General features: G+C 39.4%; 2 protein-coding genes across 13 annotated transcripts in view; one reads left to right on the top strand and one right to left on the bottom strand.

Moving 5' to 3' along the window:
• dock7 (dedicator of cytokinesis 7) overlaps positions 1-19868 on the bottom strand; it is a 51782-nt gene that overhangs the window by 19517 nt on the left and 12397 nt on the right. For 4 of the 12 annotated variants that reach the window (XM_028588515.1, XM_028588518.1, XM_028588516.1 and 1 more), the window contains exons 15-26: positions 11350-11467; positions 11040-11110; positions 9125-9263; positions 8790-8891; positions 8311-8397; positions 7257-7488; positions 6598-6762; positions 6358-6378; positions 5276-5445; positions 2317-2406; positions 790-885; positions 525-665 (exon numbers count right to left, since the gene is read on the bottom strand). In XM_028588515.1, the coding sequence (XP_028444316.1) occupies positions 525-665; positions 790-885; positions 2317-2406; positions 5276-5445; positions 6358-6378; positions 6598-6762; positions 7257-7488; positions 8311-8397; positions 8790-8891; positions 9125-9263; positions 11040-11110; positions 11350-11467 (1432 nt within the window). Of the gene's footprint in view, positions 1-524; positions 666-789; positions 886-2316; positions 2407-4095; positions 4189-5275; positions 5446-6357; positions 6379-6597; positions 6763-7256; positions 7489-8310; positions 8398-8789; positions 8892-9124; positions 9264-11039; positions 11111-11349; positions 11468-19868 lie in introns of all 12 variants that reach the window. The other 8 variants (XM_028588517.1, XM_028588521.1, XM_028588522.1 and 5 more) reach the window with 4 other exon arrangements.
• angptl3 (angiopoietin-like 3) lies at positions 14946-18292 on the top strand. Its single transcript, XM_028587573.1, has 7 exons — positions 14946-15449; positions 15759-15869; positions 16034-16145; positions 16282-16395; positions 16726-16818; positions 17711-17983; positions 18108-18292. The coding sequence occupies exons 1-7, from the start codon at positions 14946-14948 to the stop codon at positions 18290-18292; spliced, it is 1392 nt and encodes a 463-aa protein (XP_028443374.1).

Below are 19868 nucleotides of genomic sequence, written 5' to 3'. Positions count from 1 at the left end.
TGAGATTTGCTCCGCAAGTCAGTCAGGCGAAGAGCCCATTCAAACCCATTTCCAATGTCCCCAAAATCGAGGCACCAATCACAACCGCTGAAGCGGGCTTTACACCAATCACAACCGTTGAGGCGGCTTTACCCAACGACGATAGCGCAGCGACAACGAGCAGCTTTTCGTTTACATTCAACATGACGGCTACCGAAGCGCAGCGTCACCCGGATCCAATTGCGCCCAGAGGCATTTGAGTGGCGTCCGTTGGTGACTCCCCTTTGGAAATGAACTGTCAATGAACCTTTCCCAGACCCACTCTGTTACAACTGAGAAGGGTCTGGTGTCAACCAGGCTAGAAAAAAGTATCAAATACAGTACAATCTGTTTTAATGACTTTGAAAAGGCTAATTTGCTAAATTCCAGTATAACGATACTTTTCTTATTTGCACTTAGTCTCTAAAACACCATGATATCCCTCAATTTGCGTGCCCATTGGGATCCTGTAATACCACGTTACAGTTCACCAGGCTGTTACTTACCTTCTGGAAGCGAGACACAATGTCTCCAGCGATGGTGCTGACCAGGGCTGTAATGTCATCCATGAAGCGTTCTGGAAAACGGTTCTTCCTGGGTGACTCTAAGCGATCAGTGAAGTAAAGGTGGTAGATAATGCTCTTCACCTGTGGTAAAGGTCAAGATACTTTGTCACGGAAAATGTACTGCACGGTCATGACTGATTCAAAATGATAGAAAACATATACATCTAAGTCAAAGCTTTTTAGGTGTAAAAATGTTGTTTCCCACCATGAGTTCAAAGAAAAACCAGGCCTGTTGTAGAGCGCCCTCCCTGACGCTCCCACTGCTCACCACCCACTGGAGGGCCAACTCCTCATGGAAGAGCTAAGTAGAACAGGAAAGTAGAAAACAAAGACAAAGAAGTGGAGATGGAGGGAAAGAGAGGGAGAGGCAATAAAGACAGAGAGAATGTGAGGCACCAGGAGAAGTATCACTGTCCATCTTAAATTAAAATCTACCTAAATCAAAAACAATGTTGTGACAATAAACATATTGTTAACTGAATTCAAAAGTGTATTAACCTAATGGGGGATATGACATGAAATGAAAGTCAAGCAGGTTTAGTTAACAATGATTAGCAGTTCTAACATTCTCTATATGATAGAATAATAAATTCCAGTAAAGCTCCTGTGCCCCCAACACTGAAAATTAACTTGATTACCGTAAAGACGGTGAGGTTTAACCGAAAAACTGGATGTACACACATATTACAATGAGTCTTACCAATTCCAAACACATCACATTCATTAAAAGTAAGAAACAAATCTCAATTTGCAGTAACTTTTATTTCTGTGAAATTATAAAAAATGCACCCTTATTACCATGCAAAGTATTTCATAATGTAACTTCCTGATAATGGTATAAATGGCTGAAGTGCTAAAAATATTTCCCTGTGTGCATGGAGAGAAGACGGTATTCTTAATTTCTTTTAAGAATTATGCATCAATAACTTACATCTATTTAAGTGTGTGTTTTTATGCAAAACCAATATCTAATACAGTCTGGCTAAGACACCGACTCTTGTACAGTGAGTCTGGCAAGTCTTACTTAATCTTGTTGATATATAAAGATTAGGAAGGGGCAGCACCTGATTTGTTATCCAAATTTTGAATTTGATGAACATCTATATATTACATAAGTACTGCCTACAGAAATGGCACATTTTGTTAATCTCTTCAAAACTTTGTGTGTATTTACTGGAAACATAATTTCTACTTCTTTAAAGTAGTCGGTATTGACAACTGTGTGTTGCTCAGTGTGAACAGCCAAGCAAACTCCATCTGTTGAGGAAGGGTGTGAATTGCGGTTTGGGCGGGCTTGTAAGTAGACCTTGTGTTAAGACTTTTTTGTGGAAACTACTGCTTTAATATTACTAAACTTTACATCAGATTCTATCATTATGGCTACCTAACTAACCATGTTCATAGGAGTCTAAGTGATTGGAAGAGTCTAAGTGATTGGAAGTTGCACTTTCATAAAATAAAACCAGAAAAGTGCACAATGAAAGGAGACTTCCCAGACCAAGTTAGCCAGACAGCATTAGCCAAACTACAACCAAAATTCATGTCACATGAAAAACTCCTTCACACATTCAGAACAAAAGGCAGATCAGTGACATTCAGCATTCAACAAACTCCACAACCACCAAATACGACATCAACCAATCCAGAGGCACACATTCACAGACAAGACAGGTGAGGAGGCGGAGAAAGAGGTGGGCAGGGTTGGCTCCTCCCCCAGTGCAAGTGGCTCTACCTTTTTTGTGGGCAACCGTCCTGTTAAAGTTTGCAAGAAACTGGCGCTCTCAGTGTGCGAAGACATGCGATTGCCACAGCGCTCCATGGCCTATGGGTGGGATGAATGGAACGGTGACAACAAGGTTAGTGGAGGAGCAACGGGAGCGTGGGGTTGCACCTTTTTCCTCAGCACACAGGGAAAATGTGTCTGCTGGGTCACACGCACCCACATGCACACTACACACTTTCGTGATCTCTTGCACACACTTGTCACACATGAAGACACAAAACAATTAGACACAGGACAGGGCCACAACACTTTAAAGCGTTCCCATAATCCAAAAGAGTCAAGATACATCAGTAGTTTGAGTGCCTTAAAAGGAAGGATACAAAATGACTGCATACAGGGCTAAGAGACCAAGTGAAGACATCATATTGGTTTTCCTTTTCTTAATGTTACAGCCAGTGCTTAATGATGTGCAATTCTGCATCCCTCCAGGAGAATACAATACTAGAGATGTAAAATGGCATAAGGGAAAATCATCCTTAAAAAGGTATTATTATTGGTAGGTAGACGGACATAATGTTCCAATCCAGGTTAAATGCTGATAATGTGTGTACTCTGTCAATGTTGGCACAATTCATTTCATGTTGTAATCTAGCTGTCATTTTATTTTGGTTTCTTGACATTCATAATATGCAGTGTGTAAATTAGTGACAAACATGGGCTTATGTCATGGCAACTTAAAATGACAGACGACATAACACGAAGATGAAAAGTGAAGCTGACAAACGACATCACGCATGTAGACAGACACACTCACACTCGCAGATATACAATGCTCCATTGACAAAGTGAATGCTATGTAGGGTTAGTAGAAAGGCATGCAGGGATAATAGCTGAGAGTGGAGACGGTGAGGTTAAAGCAGAGAGAGTACATAATTGTGTTAGAAGCACAAGGGAGAAAGGGAAATAATAGATGAAATAAAATTAATGCAAAGAAAAATCTACTCCGTGGATGAAGATGATTTCTAACACTACTCTTTTTCTCTACAACTCCCACAATCCTCTGTGAAATATATGCACATAAAAAGACCACAGAATGTCTTGGTTTTGGGTTTAGCAATAACTAACAACTGTAAACCAAAAAACGGCAGGCAAGCTTGACATAGAAAAAAAAAAAAAAAGGAAGGCCAACTATGTCCAAGAAATTGCTGCCATGAATAACTCTGGTACACTGGCCCGGAAATGTTTGGATTTAGACTTTGTGTCTTTTTATTTAAGTACTGAGAAAAAGGGAGGTGTTAGATATCTCAAGTCAAGAGGCATGACACCTGAGACTCTAGCGTGAGAGATAAAGGGTCATGGAGAGGCGGCTGTGACTCCCATGTACTATGGGATCATGGGAGAATTGTGATTTAAGGTTTACCAGAATACTGTAATATTCTGAAGTTTTGGTCTTTTATGGCTTTGTGGTACACTAGTCATGTTGTATATGGTTAAGAAATCTATAGTAAAAAGTTAGCAAAAAATGTGACTAAAAACCTCCAGAGGCAGCTTCAGTTGAGTATAAATTAAAGATGTGATCATGACATCACATAAAATAAAATGTAAAAAGATATGTAAACACTCATTAGGGAGGATATGGATTTCCCCAATTTTCATCTTTTTTCCGTAACTCTAGTCAAGTACACAAATAAACCAAAACTCCAAATATGCCAGTATCCCTTCAAGGTGAATAAGGTGAGTTGTTTTTGTAGTGAGGCAAAGTGGAGGACGGGGCATTCATAAAACCACCTGCATGGTTTCTGGAGCGGACCCAGGGCTGGATCCCCAGGGGGCACTCTTACAGCCCATGGTGTGCACCCACGAGTTGGAGCGGTCTAAGCCCTAGGCGTGCCAAGGTCAAAGGACACAAGGCAGGCAGGAAGCAAGGGAATGAGCAAGCAGCACGGGGGAAGGAGGAGGGAAGGAATAATGACAGGTTAAAGAGGTTCAGAGGTCAGAACTGCTGGAAGATGCCAAGGGCCCAAAGCAGGTTAGCTGTCAGTAAATTCAAAATTTTAAATCATCACCACAGAGGAGCAAAGCACAAAGGTTATCTCTGTCGCTGTCCCTTTCTGTGTAAGAAATAACTTCCCCTCCCTCAGAGACAAGAGAAGAAAGGTTTAGTATTAGCAGCAAAGGTAACATTCATTATTAAACAAGGGGCTGCATTCACTCACTGATCAGGTACTTTTGGAATAAATATAAACATGTTTGAAGAGGGAAATCACATATTAAAACAAGACAACATCAATGAAAACAAATACATTAAATGCAATAAAAAGAAACAAAACCAATAGAGACAGACAAGGTTAAGCTATTCTTAATGACTATTGAAACAATGTGCTATTGTATCTTCTTGACAACATCTGCTGTCTGAAGTGTGTAAACTAAAACGTATCTTATGCGTTTCACAACCTGCACACACTGAGCACTGTGTGCATATGCCTATGTGTGGGTGTCAGGTTACTGTTACAGCGGTTACAGAGATAAGATGTCCTATCCTATGTTTACGCATCAGCTATACAGTTTACATGTGATAAAATAGCACCCTGGGTCACTGTGCACATGGAAGGCCTCTGCCTTGATGTGGATTAAGAACTTCAGAGCAGAGTTCAGTACAATCACCTTCCATGAGCGTGTCTAAAAATACATAAAAAAAGAATCAAAAGAGAGCTGCTGGACTACTTCAATGTTACATATTTAACTGACATCCATGTGTAGTGTGCACAAGCCAGATATTGCAATAAGGCTAAGTGCCAAAAAATTATATCTATCAACACTGCTGGTTCTGTCCACAATAGGACCAAACATTTTAAGTTTGAGCGCTTCTTTCATGCCTCAACAGAAAATCAACTGAACTTGAAAAGTACTGAGAAAAACAAAAGTTATAGGATTATATATAACCAAAGCTATTGTTTGACGACCTTACCTTGCTGCCAATGATGGAGCGAACCTCATCGTCAGGAGAGGTGGGCGTGCCGGAGATGTCAGGGTTACTGTTGCTAAGGCTACGGGAGCGGTTGAGGTTAAGGCTGGCTGGTCGAACAGCTGATCGAGCCATGGTGGCATAGTGAACCGAACCTCCCAACCCTCCCGGGCCTGGGACAACACACAGAGGAAGGAAAATTGAACAACTGGGATTTAATGGGAATAACTACTTCTACAAAGCCAGTGTGGGTCCATCTCATTGGCTGCATGTTAACTCTGCTCCCAATGCACACATTTAAATTAGTACCAAATCTTATCAAAAAGCGTTCATCTTGCATGTAGTGAACTACATACATAAGAAGCTCACAAATGTATTTATTCATAAGTGATTATACAGTAGTTCCATAGAGCAACCAATGAGTACAAGCCTATACAGAGCCAGTACGAGCAAGCTGTTAGAAAACAAGCGGAAAGAATCACTGCAGACTCTCTACACCCTCTCTTTCCTAAATATGAACTTCTGCCATCAGGAATAACATTCCGTGTGCCGAGATGTAAAACTAACAGACTAAAGTTATCGTTTATCCCAACGTCCATCAAACTCCAAAAGTAAATCTTAGCACAGCAGAGCAGGGGTGCAATAAATACAACATCACTTTTTGCCCTTCGCACTTTAATTATTACAGTTAATTCTTAGGATGTTGTGTTGTCTGTGCTGTCATTTTGTGTCCTAAACGCTTTGTTGATCTTATGTTTATGTTAATTTTAGAATGTTTTTTCGGTTACATGTTTATGTTGTGAAGCAACAGATTTTAGCACTATGTCCAAGACAAATTTCCCCTCGGTGACAATAAAGTGTATTCTATTCTCTAATGTGTCTTGTAGGGGATGGTTAGTTAGCTAATATGGGACCGATTGCAGAAAATCATTTACCACACATAAAGTGCTCAACCAAAATGGAATATTACTTGAAGAAATGAATTTACTTTTAAATATATAATTAAATAATTAATATTTAATTAAATAATTAAACACAAATTAAGATAACAAAAAAAAAAAAAAAAAATGGTGGGCCATATCTACCTGTTAAAGATGAGTTGGGGTCTGTGTTGAACAGGCAGAAGACAAAATGGATGTGGGTGGGAAAAAAATTTGATGAAAAGAAATAAAAGAAGAAAAATTATGGCAGGTAGGTTTGATAATTAGACACCCAACAAAGGTGAGTTGGGGGTTAGATGAGGTTAATTTAAAAAGGAGAAAACAGAAAAACAGGTATAGAATAAAGAAAATGTGAGGTGGTTAACTGAATTGGCAGTAAAATACCTGGAGAGGGTGAGTTGGGGTCAGTGCTGGGCAAGCGGAAGACGTAGTGGATGTAAGAGGACAGCAGGCCGTTGCGGCCATGCATGTCCTGGCTGGTGTCCAAGTACTTATGAAGCCGGTTCACTATGGATGCCATGACCTCGAAGGACGCCTGGCCCAGGTTCACTGAACACACACAGGATGAGAAGATTATCACACAGCAAGATATTTCTCAGCCTAAATATTTAAACCTTTTTTAAGTCTCCTAAATATTGTTTTTCTTAGAAGATGTGGAAATGATCCTTTAAAATGTAAAGTTTACATCAGGAAAGTTTTTTAAGTAACCATGACGTTTGCATGTATTCTAATTCTGTGTAAAAACATATTATTACATGTTAGACACAGTTTATTGTAACTGCAGATGCAGCGGTGACAAATCTGAGCTTGATACTGGGTGCTACTATGTAGCAAGAATCCCTGTTCCCATGACCAAATTTAGGAAATCGTTTAACCTTAAGTTATATTTATCATCTCTGCAAAGAAAAGAAAATCTAAATCTACAGCTTGAAGTGGGACAATTGATACCTAATTGTACTTGGCAGATGTACCATCATCTCCAAGCTATTCCTAAATCACTGTGTGATCTCATGCTTTTAGTTAAGTGTAAAACAATATCATACCTATCTGCCCAGCAATGACTGGCGGTCGCACTACAAGCAACACCAACTTGTCAAGTAGAAGGTGAAGGAATCGAACCACTGGCTCCAGCTGGGAAGAGTTGAGCGCCGCAATGCTGGACTTCAGCTCGGCTTCCAGGTTGTTCTCCATGATGCGCATGTCTCCTATCCTGACTGGGAACATGTGCTCGTCCAGGGCGTGTACCAAGGCAAAGAACTTATCCAGGTACTGGTCCTGGAGAGGGAGAGTGGTAGGGGTATAAAGGAGAGGAGAGAGTGAGAAATGTGTTGGCAAAGCAAATGCATTCAAGGCAATATAGAAATACACAGATGGTAAAACAGAAAAGAGAAGAGAAGAAGAGAGAGATGATAAAGATGGATGGAGAGAAAAGAAAGCAAAAAGAAGGAGCTTAGAAGAAAAACACCATAATAGTATAAAGGCAGAGAAAGGCGAAGGAGAAGAACGGGGGAAGAAAGTCGACAAACAAAAGTAAGCTTGGATCTACTCGTCTGTAAGTTGGCTCACCAAGAGGAAACCACAAAACGAACGTTACTACAAGAACACAGTAGGATCCAGCGAGTCTAACCCTCGCCAGGAGCGGTGATTTATGAGCACATTAGTCTCAGCTAGGTTCCTAGGGACCACAGTCAAGCCCCCCACCCCCACACACCCCAGCCGACACAGAGATGGAGTATACCTCAGTAAATTACTGCCCAGGCAAGCTTCACCCCCTAACAAACTGGTGCTGTGGATAAGTTACAGTCTAAATGTGAAGACAATGTGTTCCTGTTTATTGAAATTTTAAATGATAACCAGTGTAATGCTTATGAAAATGGTTCTACAGCAACTGATACATTAAAATTACTCTTCTTCATTCCTGAAAAGCAGGTTATTTTAGTCATATGAGGTTTTAATTTTCCAGCAGTATTTTCTCTCTGCTCAAATTTATAACAACAGGGGAAAAGGGTAAGAGTAAGGAGGATGAGAGGAGATGAAGGTTAATCCCCAACTCCCCAAAAACAGTGTCAGTAAAACTTCTGTATACAGTACTGTTACCTGTGTGTGAATGGTTGAAACAGATACCACTTCCACATTGAATACTCCTCGATGGTTGTCCACCCACTTCATCCCTGGGAGAGGAACCTAAAGTGCAAAGTAAATTTGTGCTGCATTGGCGAAATTAACATTTTACAAGCAGTGGAAATGAACATTTGGTCACTGTGCGTAGAAGGCTGGGTTTTTTCTTAAATCAAAAAGGTTCCAAGGCTTTTCCGAAGCATTTCCGTCTCACCCCAAATTTAAACAAAGAGGTAAACAAGTGGTGATGATGTTCCCTTTTTATATATACACATTCAGGTACTCCGGGACTCCGTACCATCATGCTGCATTCATAGGACATTACTGTAAACATCTTGTAAAGCAAAAACTGAAAACAAATATTATAGCTGCTCTTTATAAATACGTCTATATTTAATTCATACTGGTTTCATATTTATACTGTAAAACAATCGCATTCTTAAAAAACGGTGTCTTACATCTGGTGAGAGAACAGAGTAGGATTGTGGTGGTTTTTCCAGAGACACGGGCAGACAGAAATGTCCCGTTCGCAGGCGCCCATTCTGCAGCATGGGGATCCACTACAGAGAGGGAGAAAACATCAATTGAAAGAAAACACAAGATAAAAAAACATTTTTCATATAGTACACATTCTAAATTTACTGGTTAGTGTGTGCAGTTGTGAATGAGCATGTCTAAGTTTAAACCTTTGCCGGCGAGAACATTGCAATAGTGAGAGTGCAAATAGCCGTTCCCTACAACCGCAGTAACAGCCTATGTGGTGATTGTAGCTGTGCCAGTGACTGTTACCTACCGTGTATCCCACAGGGGTCTCCAGTGGGGTGTTCTGCTTCTGCTGGCAGCTGACGTGGTAAAAGGTGAAGAGAATATGGTGGTGGTCCGACAGGGAGGCAGGCAGCTTGATCTTGACCTCATCATGAAAGTCAGGGGATCTGTTGACAGCAATAAGTAACAATAATACTAAGCTATTAAACAACAATGTTGCAAGCTGCTTTATATTTTATTTTATTTTTCATTTAACCTTTATTTAAACAGGGACGGCGTTGAGAACAGGTTGTCATTTACAACGACGACCTGGCAATTAATAAATTGATAGATAAGGAAAGACAACTACCCATAATAGATTTGCTTCCGAACTACATAGAAAGGTTTGGTCATAAGGGTCAGGATGCCATCTCAATAGCATTCTACTTAAACCTTATAGTTCTAAATATATCCACAACGACTATGGATTTCCCATAGCCTGAACACACAATATAACCAAAACAATGGCTCTCTTTTTTTGTATCGAGGCTACGACGGTGCACCTGCTTTTCTCTACTGATTGCCTGCTCTGTAGTCAATGCCTTCCTGATACAGATGTGCACTCCAAATGGTTTTAAATGGTGAACAAGTCAATCATAAATATCTATAGGGTTCCACCATTGATTTCACGGAGGACTTTTATACATGACTTATTTTAGAAACTATTGAGAATGGTTTGCTCCATGCTTTAAGAGCCTGGCTAGAAAGGTTTACAAACTAACTTTATTAGTACATTTTCATCCATGCATGTACAAATATGCAAATCAATTGAAATCTCTGAATATTCTATTTCCAGCTGCGCCCATTTATATCCTGGGAATCTGTGTCTAAATAGAGCAGGGGTTCATAGTGGAAGTCAAGTGATCTAAAAAGAAAGAAATTACTTAACTCATCATAATTTACTTTGACTGAATTATTTTACTCCTGCATTGCAGCCCAATGCCAAGAAACAAAATAACCCCCAACTACAGCAGGCCCATTAACAAACCCAATAGGATTGCCTTAGGGCTGGAAATTAACAAAACTGCTTAAAAAGGTCATATAAGGGCCTTAATTTCTCATGGGAACAAACATTTTGGTTATGGACCAAAAAGAATTATCAAGGAGGAACACTACTAGGAGCAACTTTTATCGCAGTGAAAAAGCTAATGGGTTATTGGCTGAGCACATTACATGAAGGCCAAGTGCAAAGGTGGATGCTTTTAGGATGACAAAATATTTCTTATAAAAGAGTCGTTTTCGTGCTTTGTCATTCGGTTGTCTTCATACGTTTGTTTTGACAAGAGAAATATTGTGCACTTCTGAGTGAAATTCAGATTGTGATTATACCTATAAGCAGTTCTATGGGCTGGATTAAGTCCTGGTGTATGATTATGGTGGACATTGATACATTATTCACAGGTTGATTAATTTTAGCCTTGAAGGTGTGACCCCTGCCTGGTTGACACCAGACCCTTGCGGAGCAAATCTCAAATTTGCCGGAAGTTCGTCAGGGTTTACCCAGGCTAGTGACCCCTAGGTGACAAATGACAAGCCGCTGGATGTCGTAAAAACACCTGAAAGTGGAGATAAAATATTAAAGACTCCTTGGCTCTGATGTAGAGATGGACGAAACAAGTGCCAAGGACACCACTTGACAATATCCAGAAGGGTGACTTCAGCTATTCTTTAATGAACGCCAATAAAGGTTGGTAGAGTAATGGAGGTATAATCGTAGATTGTTTGGTGATGTAATATTAAAGAAGGATCCTACTGGACCAAATGAAAGCATGTTATTGCTATTTATATTATTTAGGTCAAAATGTTGGGATATTTAGATTATTTTCAGCTACGTTTCATCACCATTCCAATCACATGTTCCCTACAGCACTCTTTAGAGAATATTATAAAGACAAAGAACCTACCTGTTATGGTACACCACAGCAGTATAGGCTTCTTTAGCAAAATCTGCACAGCTGGACTTCCCAAATATCACCTAGGGGATTAGAAAAATACTGATTCAGATGGTTATGAAGCCATGTTACAATGAATTATGACCATTTATCAATGTATATTTAGCCATAGCATATTTGGTAGTATGCACACAGCTGTAGAATGCAGTGATGTTACATTGCACAGCTTTGCCATACAACCACACTAACTAAGATGACTGACTAGACTAAAATAAATTCAAAAACAAGAATTGTTTTCTTTTATCTTCTCATCATGGCGTACCGGCATTGCATTGTTTGGATCCTCTCCATTCATAAATTGCACTTTGACTGTGATGTTGCGGGCAGAGCCTTGGCGGTTGGCAAAGTTAAGACTTTGAGGGTTCACATACAGCAGATTCCTAAAAGACAGACATGTACACGGACACAAAAAAAAAACAAGACACAAAATAAATTATGTCATTTAATTAACTGCAAAGAATTATGTCAATCTATAAAACGTTTGAGTTAACAGTTAACATCCACAAAAAAGGCATCTGAAGTAAACCATCATAATTTCAATGTACAACATTATTTTATAGTATGTAAAACATATGATGAAAAAAAGCATTAGCTTGACAGCTCTAGAGGTTGAGAGATTATCAAGAAAGTAGCCATCATGTAAACAATTCAAATTACATAATATAACAGCAATCTTCTGCAGGCATTAATTGTATGGTGGGCCTTAGTTTATTCTGCTTCACCACTTGACAGCTAAAACATATTAACTTGTTGTTAGAAATTGTTTCAAATACATTTTGGAATAAAACACAGAAAGTGGTTTTACAATCCTGATCACTGTTGTCATTATTGTCAGCAAAGTAATGGTACTGTACTGTCAAAAACACTGGTTACTAAACTGATGTGAAGTGGAAGGAGGTCCTACAATAGGAAGTGCAAAGTAACCCGGGATCAGATGACAAACCGCAATGGCGTAGTCGAGTCTGTGAGGGACGGCTCCGTAGAGACCACAGCTGGAACCACATCTGACAAGGAAGCGTGGGAATCTCGTCTGTCTTATTATTAGAATCATTCCCTTGTTCTGTTACCCTAAATCTAGCATGTCCTAACAATAACAATGGCAGCTTTAAAGTGGGTTGTTGAAATTGAACTGAAATAGACCCCAAGAGGACTTTGCTGTTTAAAATCTGCAATCCCCATAAAAGCACAGGGAAGAAGAGTCACTGATTGGTCAGTTCACCTCATCAGATTCAACTCTGGTTAATAAGTAAACATGAATACTGTAAAAGCAAACTCTGCATTGCAAACTATAGGTCTCCCAATACGCTCCCACTTGTACGATGACGGCTACTCACCTTCTCCCTTTTGAGACGAGAGGCTACATAAGGGGGCAAAGTCATTGTTTGTGGACTCTATACATACTGTATATCCGAATAGGTTTCTCACCAGTAGTACATGTAACAAAGTTAATCTCTAGGCAACTCTTTATAGGCAACCCTGTCACCATTTCACACTGATTTTACACATATTCTTTTAAATCAATATGGTTGAAAAACCAAGAATTTTAAACAAGCCCAATCTAGGTTAAAGAGTTTAAAACAAAACAGTTAGAATTGAAAATAATCTTGGATCAACAAATCTTAGATTATCCCTAAATTTATTTTAATTTAACTCTTCTTAGTCAACCCAAGTGTCGGTCTCCTTAAAGTACAAAAATCAGTGAAAAGAATTCAAGACATTAGAGATCTGCTAAAGCGCAACTAAATGTAAAGAGACAGATGCCAATTAGGTGCTACAATAGTGAGTGAACGTTACTTTTATTTTCACCCTAGGTTTAACAAAGGATGGGGCGGTGCCGCTGGATGAACGTATCCACACTGTCCAACCATGGAACAAAGGACTGACTCACAACATGTTATCAGAGAGGCCCTCTGACCCAGAGGTCAACATAAGAGGTGATCAATGCATGGAATTACAATTGTAAAAAAGGTAGCACAGCAATATCTCAGGGACAACAGAGTATGCATGGTAAGAATCATTATAGCAACTAATCCAGCAGTATGGACAATTAAAAGTTAGACTGAAATTAGAAGGCACAAAACTAACACTTCCACACAACAAACATACCAGCGGACTGAGGGCATCTCGTTATTTAAAATGACTGAGGCGGTTCAATGCTGATTTATCGAGTGAAAATTCAATTGCAAATTCAAACTTGGTCAGAACATGCCAGCTCCAGGGAGAAAGCAGGCTATGTCAGGTTCAAACCCTTAACCCCCTTGCTATATAAGCCACAATGCTGACCACTGTGCTGCTGGCATGACAGATACTGAATATCATTACCAGCTTTATGCTGATCAAGCAAATTCATGGCACATTCACTCAGTCTGTGGCCAAATTTTTCTTTTTCATAGGACCCTTTCGTTCTCGTGCTCTGTCCATATGAAAAAAGTAGCAGTCTCTCATTACTGAGAACTGAGGTAATCCATCTTTATAACCGCAAATTACTAGAGAAAGCTCATTAAGATGACTGTGTGGTATTTTTAAGTGTGGTGTAACAGCCTAAGTGTCAAAATGTTTCCATTTAAACCAATGTACTTTTTCCCTTATAATGTAACAACAGTTACCTTTTCCATACAGGACTAACCAGCTGACTAATGAAAATATACTTAATAATAAACAGTAAAACTATATAAAAAAGGACATTCTCAATGTATACATGCCTGCATGACCGAGTACCAAGTTTAAGCTTTGATTAGCCAAAAAAATGCAATGTCTGCATGACATGGCAATTATTCTATCTTGAAGGCCTTTTTCACACAACATAACCGGAAACGCTTACTTTAAATGTTCGAGACCACGCAGCATGGAGTGCCAAAAGTATAAATATTTATATTCCAATTAAATAGTACACCAAGTCATTTCGCTGATTACTTCCTCCTCCCCGTCTGACTGAAGGTGGACATATTTCACCAACATTGCAGGTGCATTAAACAACTTCCTAAGAATTTACCATAAAGATTTGTTTTTACGACAGTACTGAGAGCAACGGAAAGATCCTTTAAAATCTGCAAGCTAATCCGTGAACTATATATTCCCCATCTCATGTCTGCTGGCATTAAATAAATATCACACAGGCATGACACACTTGAAAAAAAAATGACAAGGGTGAGCAATAAAACCAAGATGATGAGTACACACTGTCCAAACTCTCAAACATCATTCATGCCCAGAAGCTCAACCCTGGCACTGATGACAGGCTCACTCCCCTCTCCACACAAAGAGAGAAGGAGGGGGAGGGAGAGCGCCTGATGCTGGGCTGATTCAGCACGATGCTAAATCAAATCCAAGAGTATTAATTACACACAGCATTATCAATCAGGGCAAAGTGTGTGCAGGGTTATAAGGTTTGAGATTGATCAGAGTGACGATCCATCAAAACCCTGTGATGGCTATTGTTGGCTTTCTGCTGATCAGCTAAAGCTCTGCACCACAGATGGAGAACGGGTTAGGGTGTGGTGTGGTATGGAGAGGGGATTGGGGTTAAATGGGTAGTAGAGAAGGGGGGGTGGGGTGTATATGTCATTTGCTCACTGCTGTGATTTGTTTGTTTGGGAGAGGGAGGGCTAGAGGGGGATTTGGGAGGAGGTGGGGTACAACATACTGTAGTAGGGTTTAATGATCAGCTAATCCCCCCTCCCCTACTGAGAGGGCAGTATATAACACAGGGCAGCCTGCTGCTCTCACATCATTTGAACCGCAAGGAAGTCTATGTTATAGGCTGAGGGAGAGAAAAGAGGTACAAAGTAGAGGCAAGCAAGAGCAGTGCAACACTGTTAGAAAATATTCCACAATCCAGGATTGGACAAGAAAGTCGCAATGAAGCTGTTCTGCCTGTTGCTGCTGCTAGCTAGTTCCTCAGGTAGAGAAGAGTACCCCACTCTGCCCTCCCAGGCCCTTACCACAGCACCAAGCCCAACCGAGGCAAAGTCTCGCTTTGCCATGCTGGATGATGTCCGTCTACTCGCAAACGGCCTCCTTCAACTAGGCCAGAGTTTACGGGAGTTTGTCCACAAGACCAAGGGCCAGATCAACGACATCTTCCAGAAGTTGAACATTTTCGACCGCTCTTTCTACCAGCTCTCGGTGGTCACATCTGAGATCAAGGAGGAAGAGGAGGAGCTGAAGAAGACCACCAACTTCTTGAAGGCCAACAATGAGGAGATCAGGAATCTGTCGCTGGAAATAAACTCTAAGATTAACGGCATCCTTCAGGAGCGTACACAGCTGCAGAGCAAGGTGGGGAACCTCGAGGAGCGACTGAAGGGCCTGTCGCAGAGCATTATCCCTGCTGAGCAGCTTAGCGAAATTACAACGCTCAAGGTAAGCAGCGCCAAAGCAATTCCTTTGAGTTCCTTTTCAAGTTTGCATCAGTTAGTGGATGATACTGTATATGCACAACAGAAGTGAAAAGTGCACCAAAAGTGCACTAAATGTATCGGTTTCCATTTTGCTACTGATAAAATTAGCAATTATACTAATTTAAGAAAAGAAATACTGAAGACAAACGTAAATTCAACCTGTAGTTTTCAGTTTGTATGATTAATGTGACTCAACAGGTGCTCTTTAAAACACTGTAAAATACAACACATGTGGTACGGACAACTAATGTTTTTATTATGGTATTTTCAGGAAGTGATTGAATCTCAAGAAAAAACAATCATCAATCTGCTGAAAGCTGTGCAGGAGCAGCATGATCAGCTTGACAACCAGAAATCCAAGATTAAAAACCTGGAGGACAAGGTAACACCGGTTATCTGTGATGGCCTAGTTTGGTACTTAGAGCTATTTATGCAAATTCTGCTTTATGTGGGAATGGAATATTAACATATGGGGAGGGAAACTTTTCTTTTTCAGGGGCTGACAACATAATTTAACACCGCAGATTCATTTCCATTCTCTTGCAGCTAAACTATGACAGCTTTCAAGATACAGTCGATAAGCCAATGGGTTCAGACCCTGCAGCTCCTGATATGTTTGAATATCTGACAGGAAACACAACTGACCTGGACGTCAATGGTAAAATTATGTTAATTATTTTAAAAGTATTATAAAATGTTGACATAAATATGAGATGTCTTAAAATAAAAAGGAGAATACAAAGGTTTGGGAAAATGTGGATGCATTCATTTAGATTTTCTTAATTGTGTTTCAGACCTCCCCGTGGATTGCAGTGAGTTGTTTAACAAAGGAGAGGCAAACAGTGGAATCTATGTTATCAAGCCAAACCAATCTGAGCCATTCAACGTTTACTGTGAAATGAGTTCAGGTGGGTGAGACTACAGCAATCTAAGCTCTAAGTGAGAGCATAAAAATACTGTTTCTGTATTCTGAACCACTTACATTTATATGATATATAAAATGTAAGTATTGGCATTTATGCATGCTTCCAATCAACAAGCAAGAAACAACAAACAATAGGTTATCAAGCTAGATAGCCATAGGAACAGGTTATCCAAAAGTGCAGGCAATGGGGTGTCTGCCCTTTTACATTCCCATTCACGTTGTCTATGATAAGGAGGCTTCCTGATCCTTGTGTAAACGTTTGTGTGGCTTTTCCAACGGTCACTTGAAATCTCTTGTGTAATCCGTTCTATAGATGGGGGTTCAACTGTCATCCAACGCAGGGTCGATGATTCAGATTTTGACCAGACATGGGACAAGTACGATAAAGGCTTTGGAGATCTGGAAAGTGAGTATTTCTTTTTAACTCTGTCCATTCAAAATATGCCACTTTTAACATTTGCCAAAACTATACACATTTTGATTTAGACATTTTCCTTTCTTGTAATAAATACAAATTAGTTAATAACCGTTAAAGGAGATATTGTGTATAAATGTAAAGTTACACGTAGTTCAAAAAGTACCTATCGGGAATCTGAGTCTACTTTGGTGTGTAATTTTATTTAAAAAAAATTTAAATATATTATTATTATCACAAAATAAAAGCATCTAAAATAGCGCTACAACACTGGAACATTTACACTGAATACCACCTTAACTTGCACAGACTTTTTGGTGAGGGGGAAACATTTGCCCTGTGGGCCTGGTCATAGGAAATACTAATTGTTGCAAATCAGCCCTGAACGGACAAAGTGACTTCCTGTAGTAAATGATTACACAGCAAGTTTTTGGCAGCTTTCCAGAAGCAGCAGTCATTCCACATTTCAAAGTAATGGCTTCTGCAGCCATGAATTTTAGTTGCTACCTATTGATTATTCCTTACAGTTTAGTGTAGCAATCCATCGCAGACCAAAGGAAAGTGTCTTACAGGGAACAAAGTAAAAAAAATAAAATAAAAAAAATAAACGGATAAATAACTGGATAGAAAAAGTGAGAGAAACTATCAATACTAGAAAAAGGGTGGACTCCATAGGGATTTCCTATTTGAAATCAATTGTAAACTTCTGTGGATGGTACAAAAGAGACAGACACTATCTGTTATCATTTCTTAATTATCCTACAATATTTCCATACAAATAAATCTATAACCTTTGGAGATTTTCTGCTAACAGACAAAAACATCTTTCACAAAAGAGATATGCTAACAAGAAAAAAAAAAAACTGATTGATGTGTTATGCAGAAGACTTCTGGTTGGGCTTGAAGAAGATCCAGAGCTTTACGGAGCAGGGACTTTACATCCTGCGTATTGATGTGGAGGACTGGAAGGAGGTGAAGCACTGGGCTGAGTATAGCTTCTCACTGGAGGGTCCCTCCAAGGGCTACACTCTTCATATCAGCCACTTCTCTGGTGACCTGCCTGATGCCATGGCCAACAGCACCGGCATGAGATTCTCCACAAAAGACAGAAATGATGACAACCACCGAAACGACAACTGTGCTCGCAGTTACACAGGTAAACTGTTTTACAAGCTGATTCAGCAATGCTTTTTTTAGTAGTTTAAAAAACGTATAGAACAAAGTCTAGACCAAATTCAGTTTTTTTATAACTTCTGTATGTTGTCCTGACCCTTTGGCAGGTGGTTGGTGGTTCAATGCTTGCGGAGAGAACAACCTCAACGGAAGGTATTTGTGGTCGAGGGCAAAAGGACGCTCTATGAGAAGGAAGGGCATTCATTGGAAGCCTGGCACAGGGCCCTCATATTCCCTCAAGATGACCAAGATGACAGTACGACCAGCTCTGACTGCTGAAAACTTCAACTGAAGCCCACAAGTCATACATTTTCTTACAACACTACTGGGGTTTTTCACAAACATTAATAATATCTAATGCTCAGCCAGAAAGTTCTATAGAAGTGGAAAGTGAAGTAACACAGACAAATTCTTATTTTATCTGCACCATTAAGCTGATTGCTTCCTACCAGCGCTTATCAGAGGCTGGTGCTGACCAAGAAATAACAGGTCAAAAAAGTCACTAGTCAGAAAATGTTAAACTGTCACAATGATGCAACCATGCCACGCAGGTCATTAACCTATTGGGTGTGATTCGGCAAGGACAGTAGACTTGTGATTATGCAACATCTCCATTTGCATCACTTGCAAAATAGACTTTTATTGATCCACATCAGCAACCCGATTTAGTGCTGGCTGCAAAATGCCACAGCAGAGATTTCGAAGCAATTCTAAAAATCGATCTGTTCAGTGAACTTAAATGTATTTGATAGCTTCTATATATTTTAAATGTATATTACCTTTGTGATGTGAAAGTGTTGCAAGTTTTCCAGGGGTCAGAAATACTAACAGGTTATTACATAAGGCATGCATATTATATAAGTCAATGTTCAAGAGAAACACTGCATCTCCAATATCTCAAAACGTGTCCATAATAGTAAATTGTTGCCAATGAAGGTCTTGTCATTGGTGTCCTGGCATTTTACACATCTATCTACTATCTACAGTGGGGGCAATATCAGCAGTCAAATACAGTAGAAGAATTTAAGATACAAAGCTTTGGCAGCATAATGATGAGTTTTTTCCCTTTGTTTGTTCTATGTTTTTTTTACTCTGTAAAATATTTAAACCATGTTCATGCTATTATATGATCTATGCTGGTATTGTTAGAAAAACATATGTCCTATGTTATTGAGTCATATTGACTCCTGTCCAATATTACAACATAACTAACTGTATTGTAAATGTGCCTCATGCTAACAAGTCACCATGACAAGTAGCACATCATATTTATAAAGACAAAATAAAAATCTTGACTAAATGACTATCTAACATGACTAAATTTGTTATAGTGTTGATCTATAACTTGAACCAAATAAGATTTTAGAGGGAAAAAACAAAAGCCAATAAATGGCCTCGAACCCTAGTATTACATGTAAGATGAAGTACTGCCGTCACAGTCAGTAAGAAAGTATACTCATTCACAACTTTAAAATGATCGCTAAAACAATATATTAATTCAAAATGTGGATGCTTCCATTTGAATGCTTCCATGTTGCTATAATCTGCAAATATATAGTAATTATATGTGGTAGTTCAAAGTATACAATGTGTTAAGTTTTGCAGCTCAGGGCATGTATCCTCCGGCTTAAAGCTTATGAAAACAGGGTTGTTTGATAAAGTTTAGAAACCTAGTAGAACTGTTCAGGTTCAATGATCTCATACAGTACAGTTGACATATATACATATACTAGGAATGTATACATAACAATAAGGCTTACTTACTGATTAAAAAAAAGAACATTCAAAATAACATGATTTCCCTTCACTCAGTTCTGCTGACTCTCAATTAGGTCAGGCAGTAGGTAATATACAGTAGGAAGGCACCT

This window comes from Perca flavescens, chromosome 9 (genome assembly GCF_004354835.1).
Source record: "Perca flavescens isolate YP-PL-M2 chromosome 9, PFLA_1.0, whole genome shotgun sequence".
In the NCBI taxonomy this organism is placed as follows: Eukaryota; Metazoa; Chordata; class Actinopteri; order Perciformes; family Percidae; genus Perca; species Perca flavescens.
The sequence above is the reverse complement of the archived record's forward strand: the minus strand, read 5'-3'. Positions and strand labels throughout refer to the sequence as shown.

Coding starts and splice junctions, on each gene's coding strand:
- angptl3 (XM_028587573.1), top strand. CDS start 14,946: ATGAAGCTGTTCTGCCTGTTGCTGCTGCTAGCTAGTTCCTCAGGTAGA. Junction 15,870..16,033: donor TTAAAAACCTGGAGGACAAG/GTAACACCGGTT, acceptor ATTCTCTTGCAG/CTAAACTATGACAGCTTTCA. Junction 16,819..17,710: donor AGGCTTTGGAGATCTGGAAA/GTGAGTATTTCT, acceptor TGTGTTATGCAG/AAGACTTCTGGTTGGGCTTG.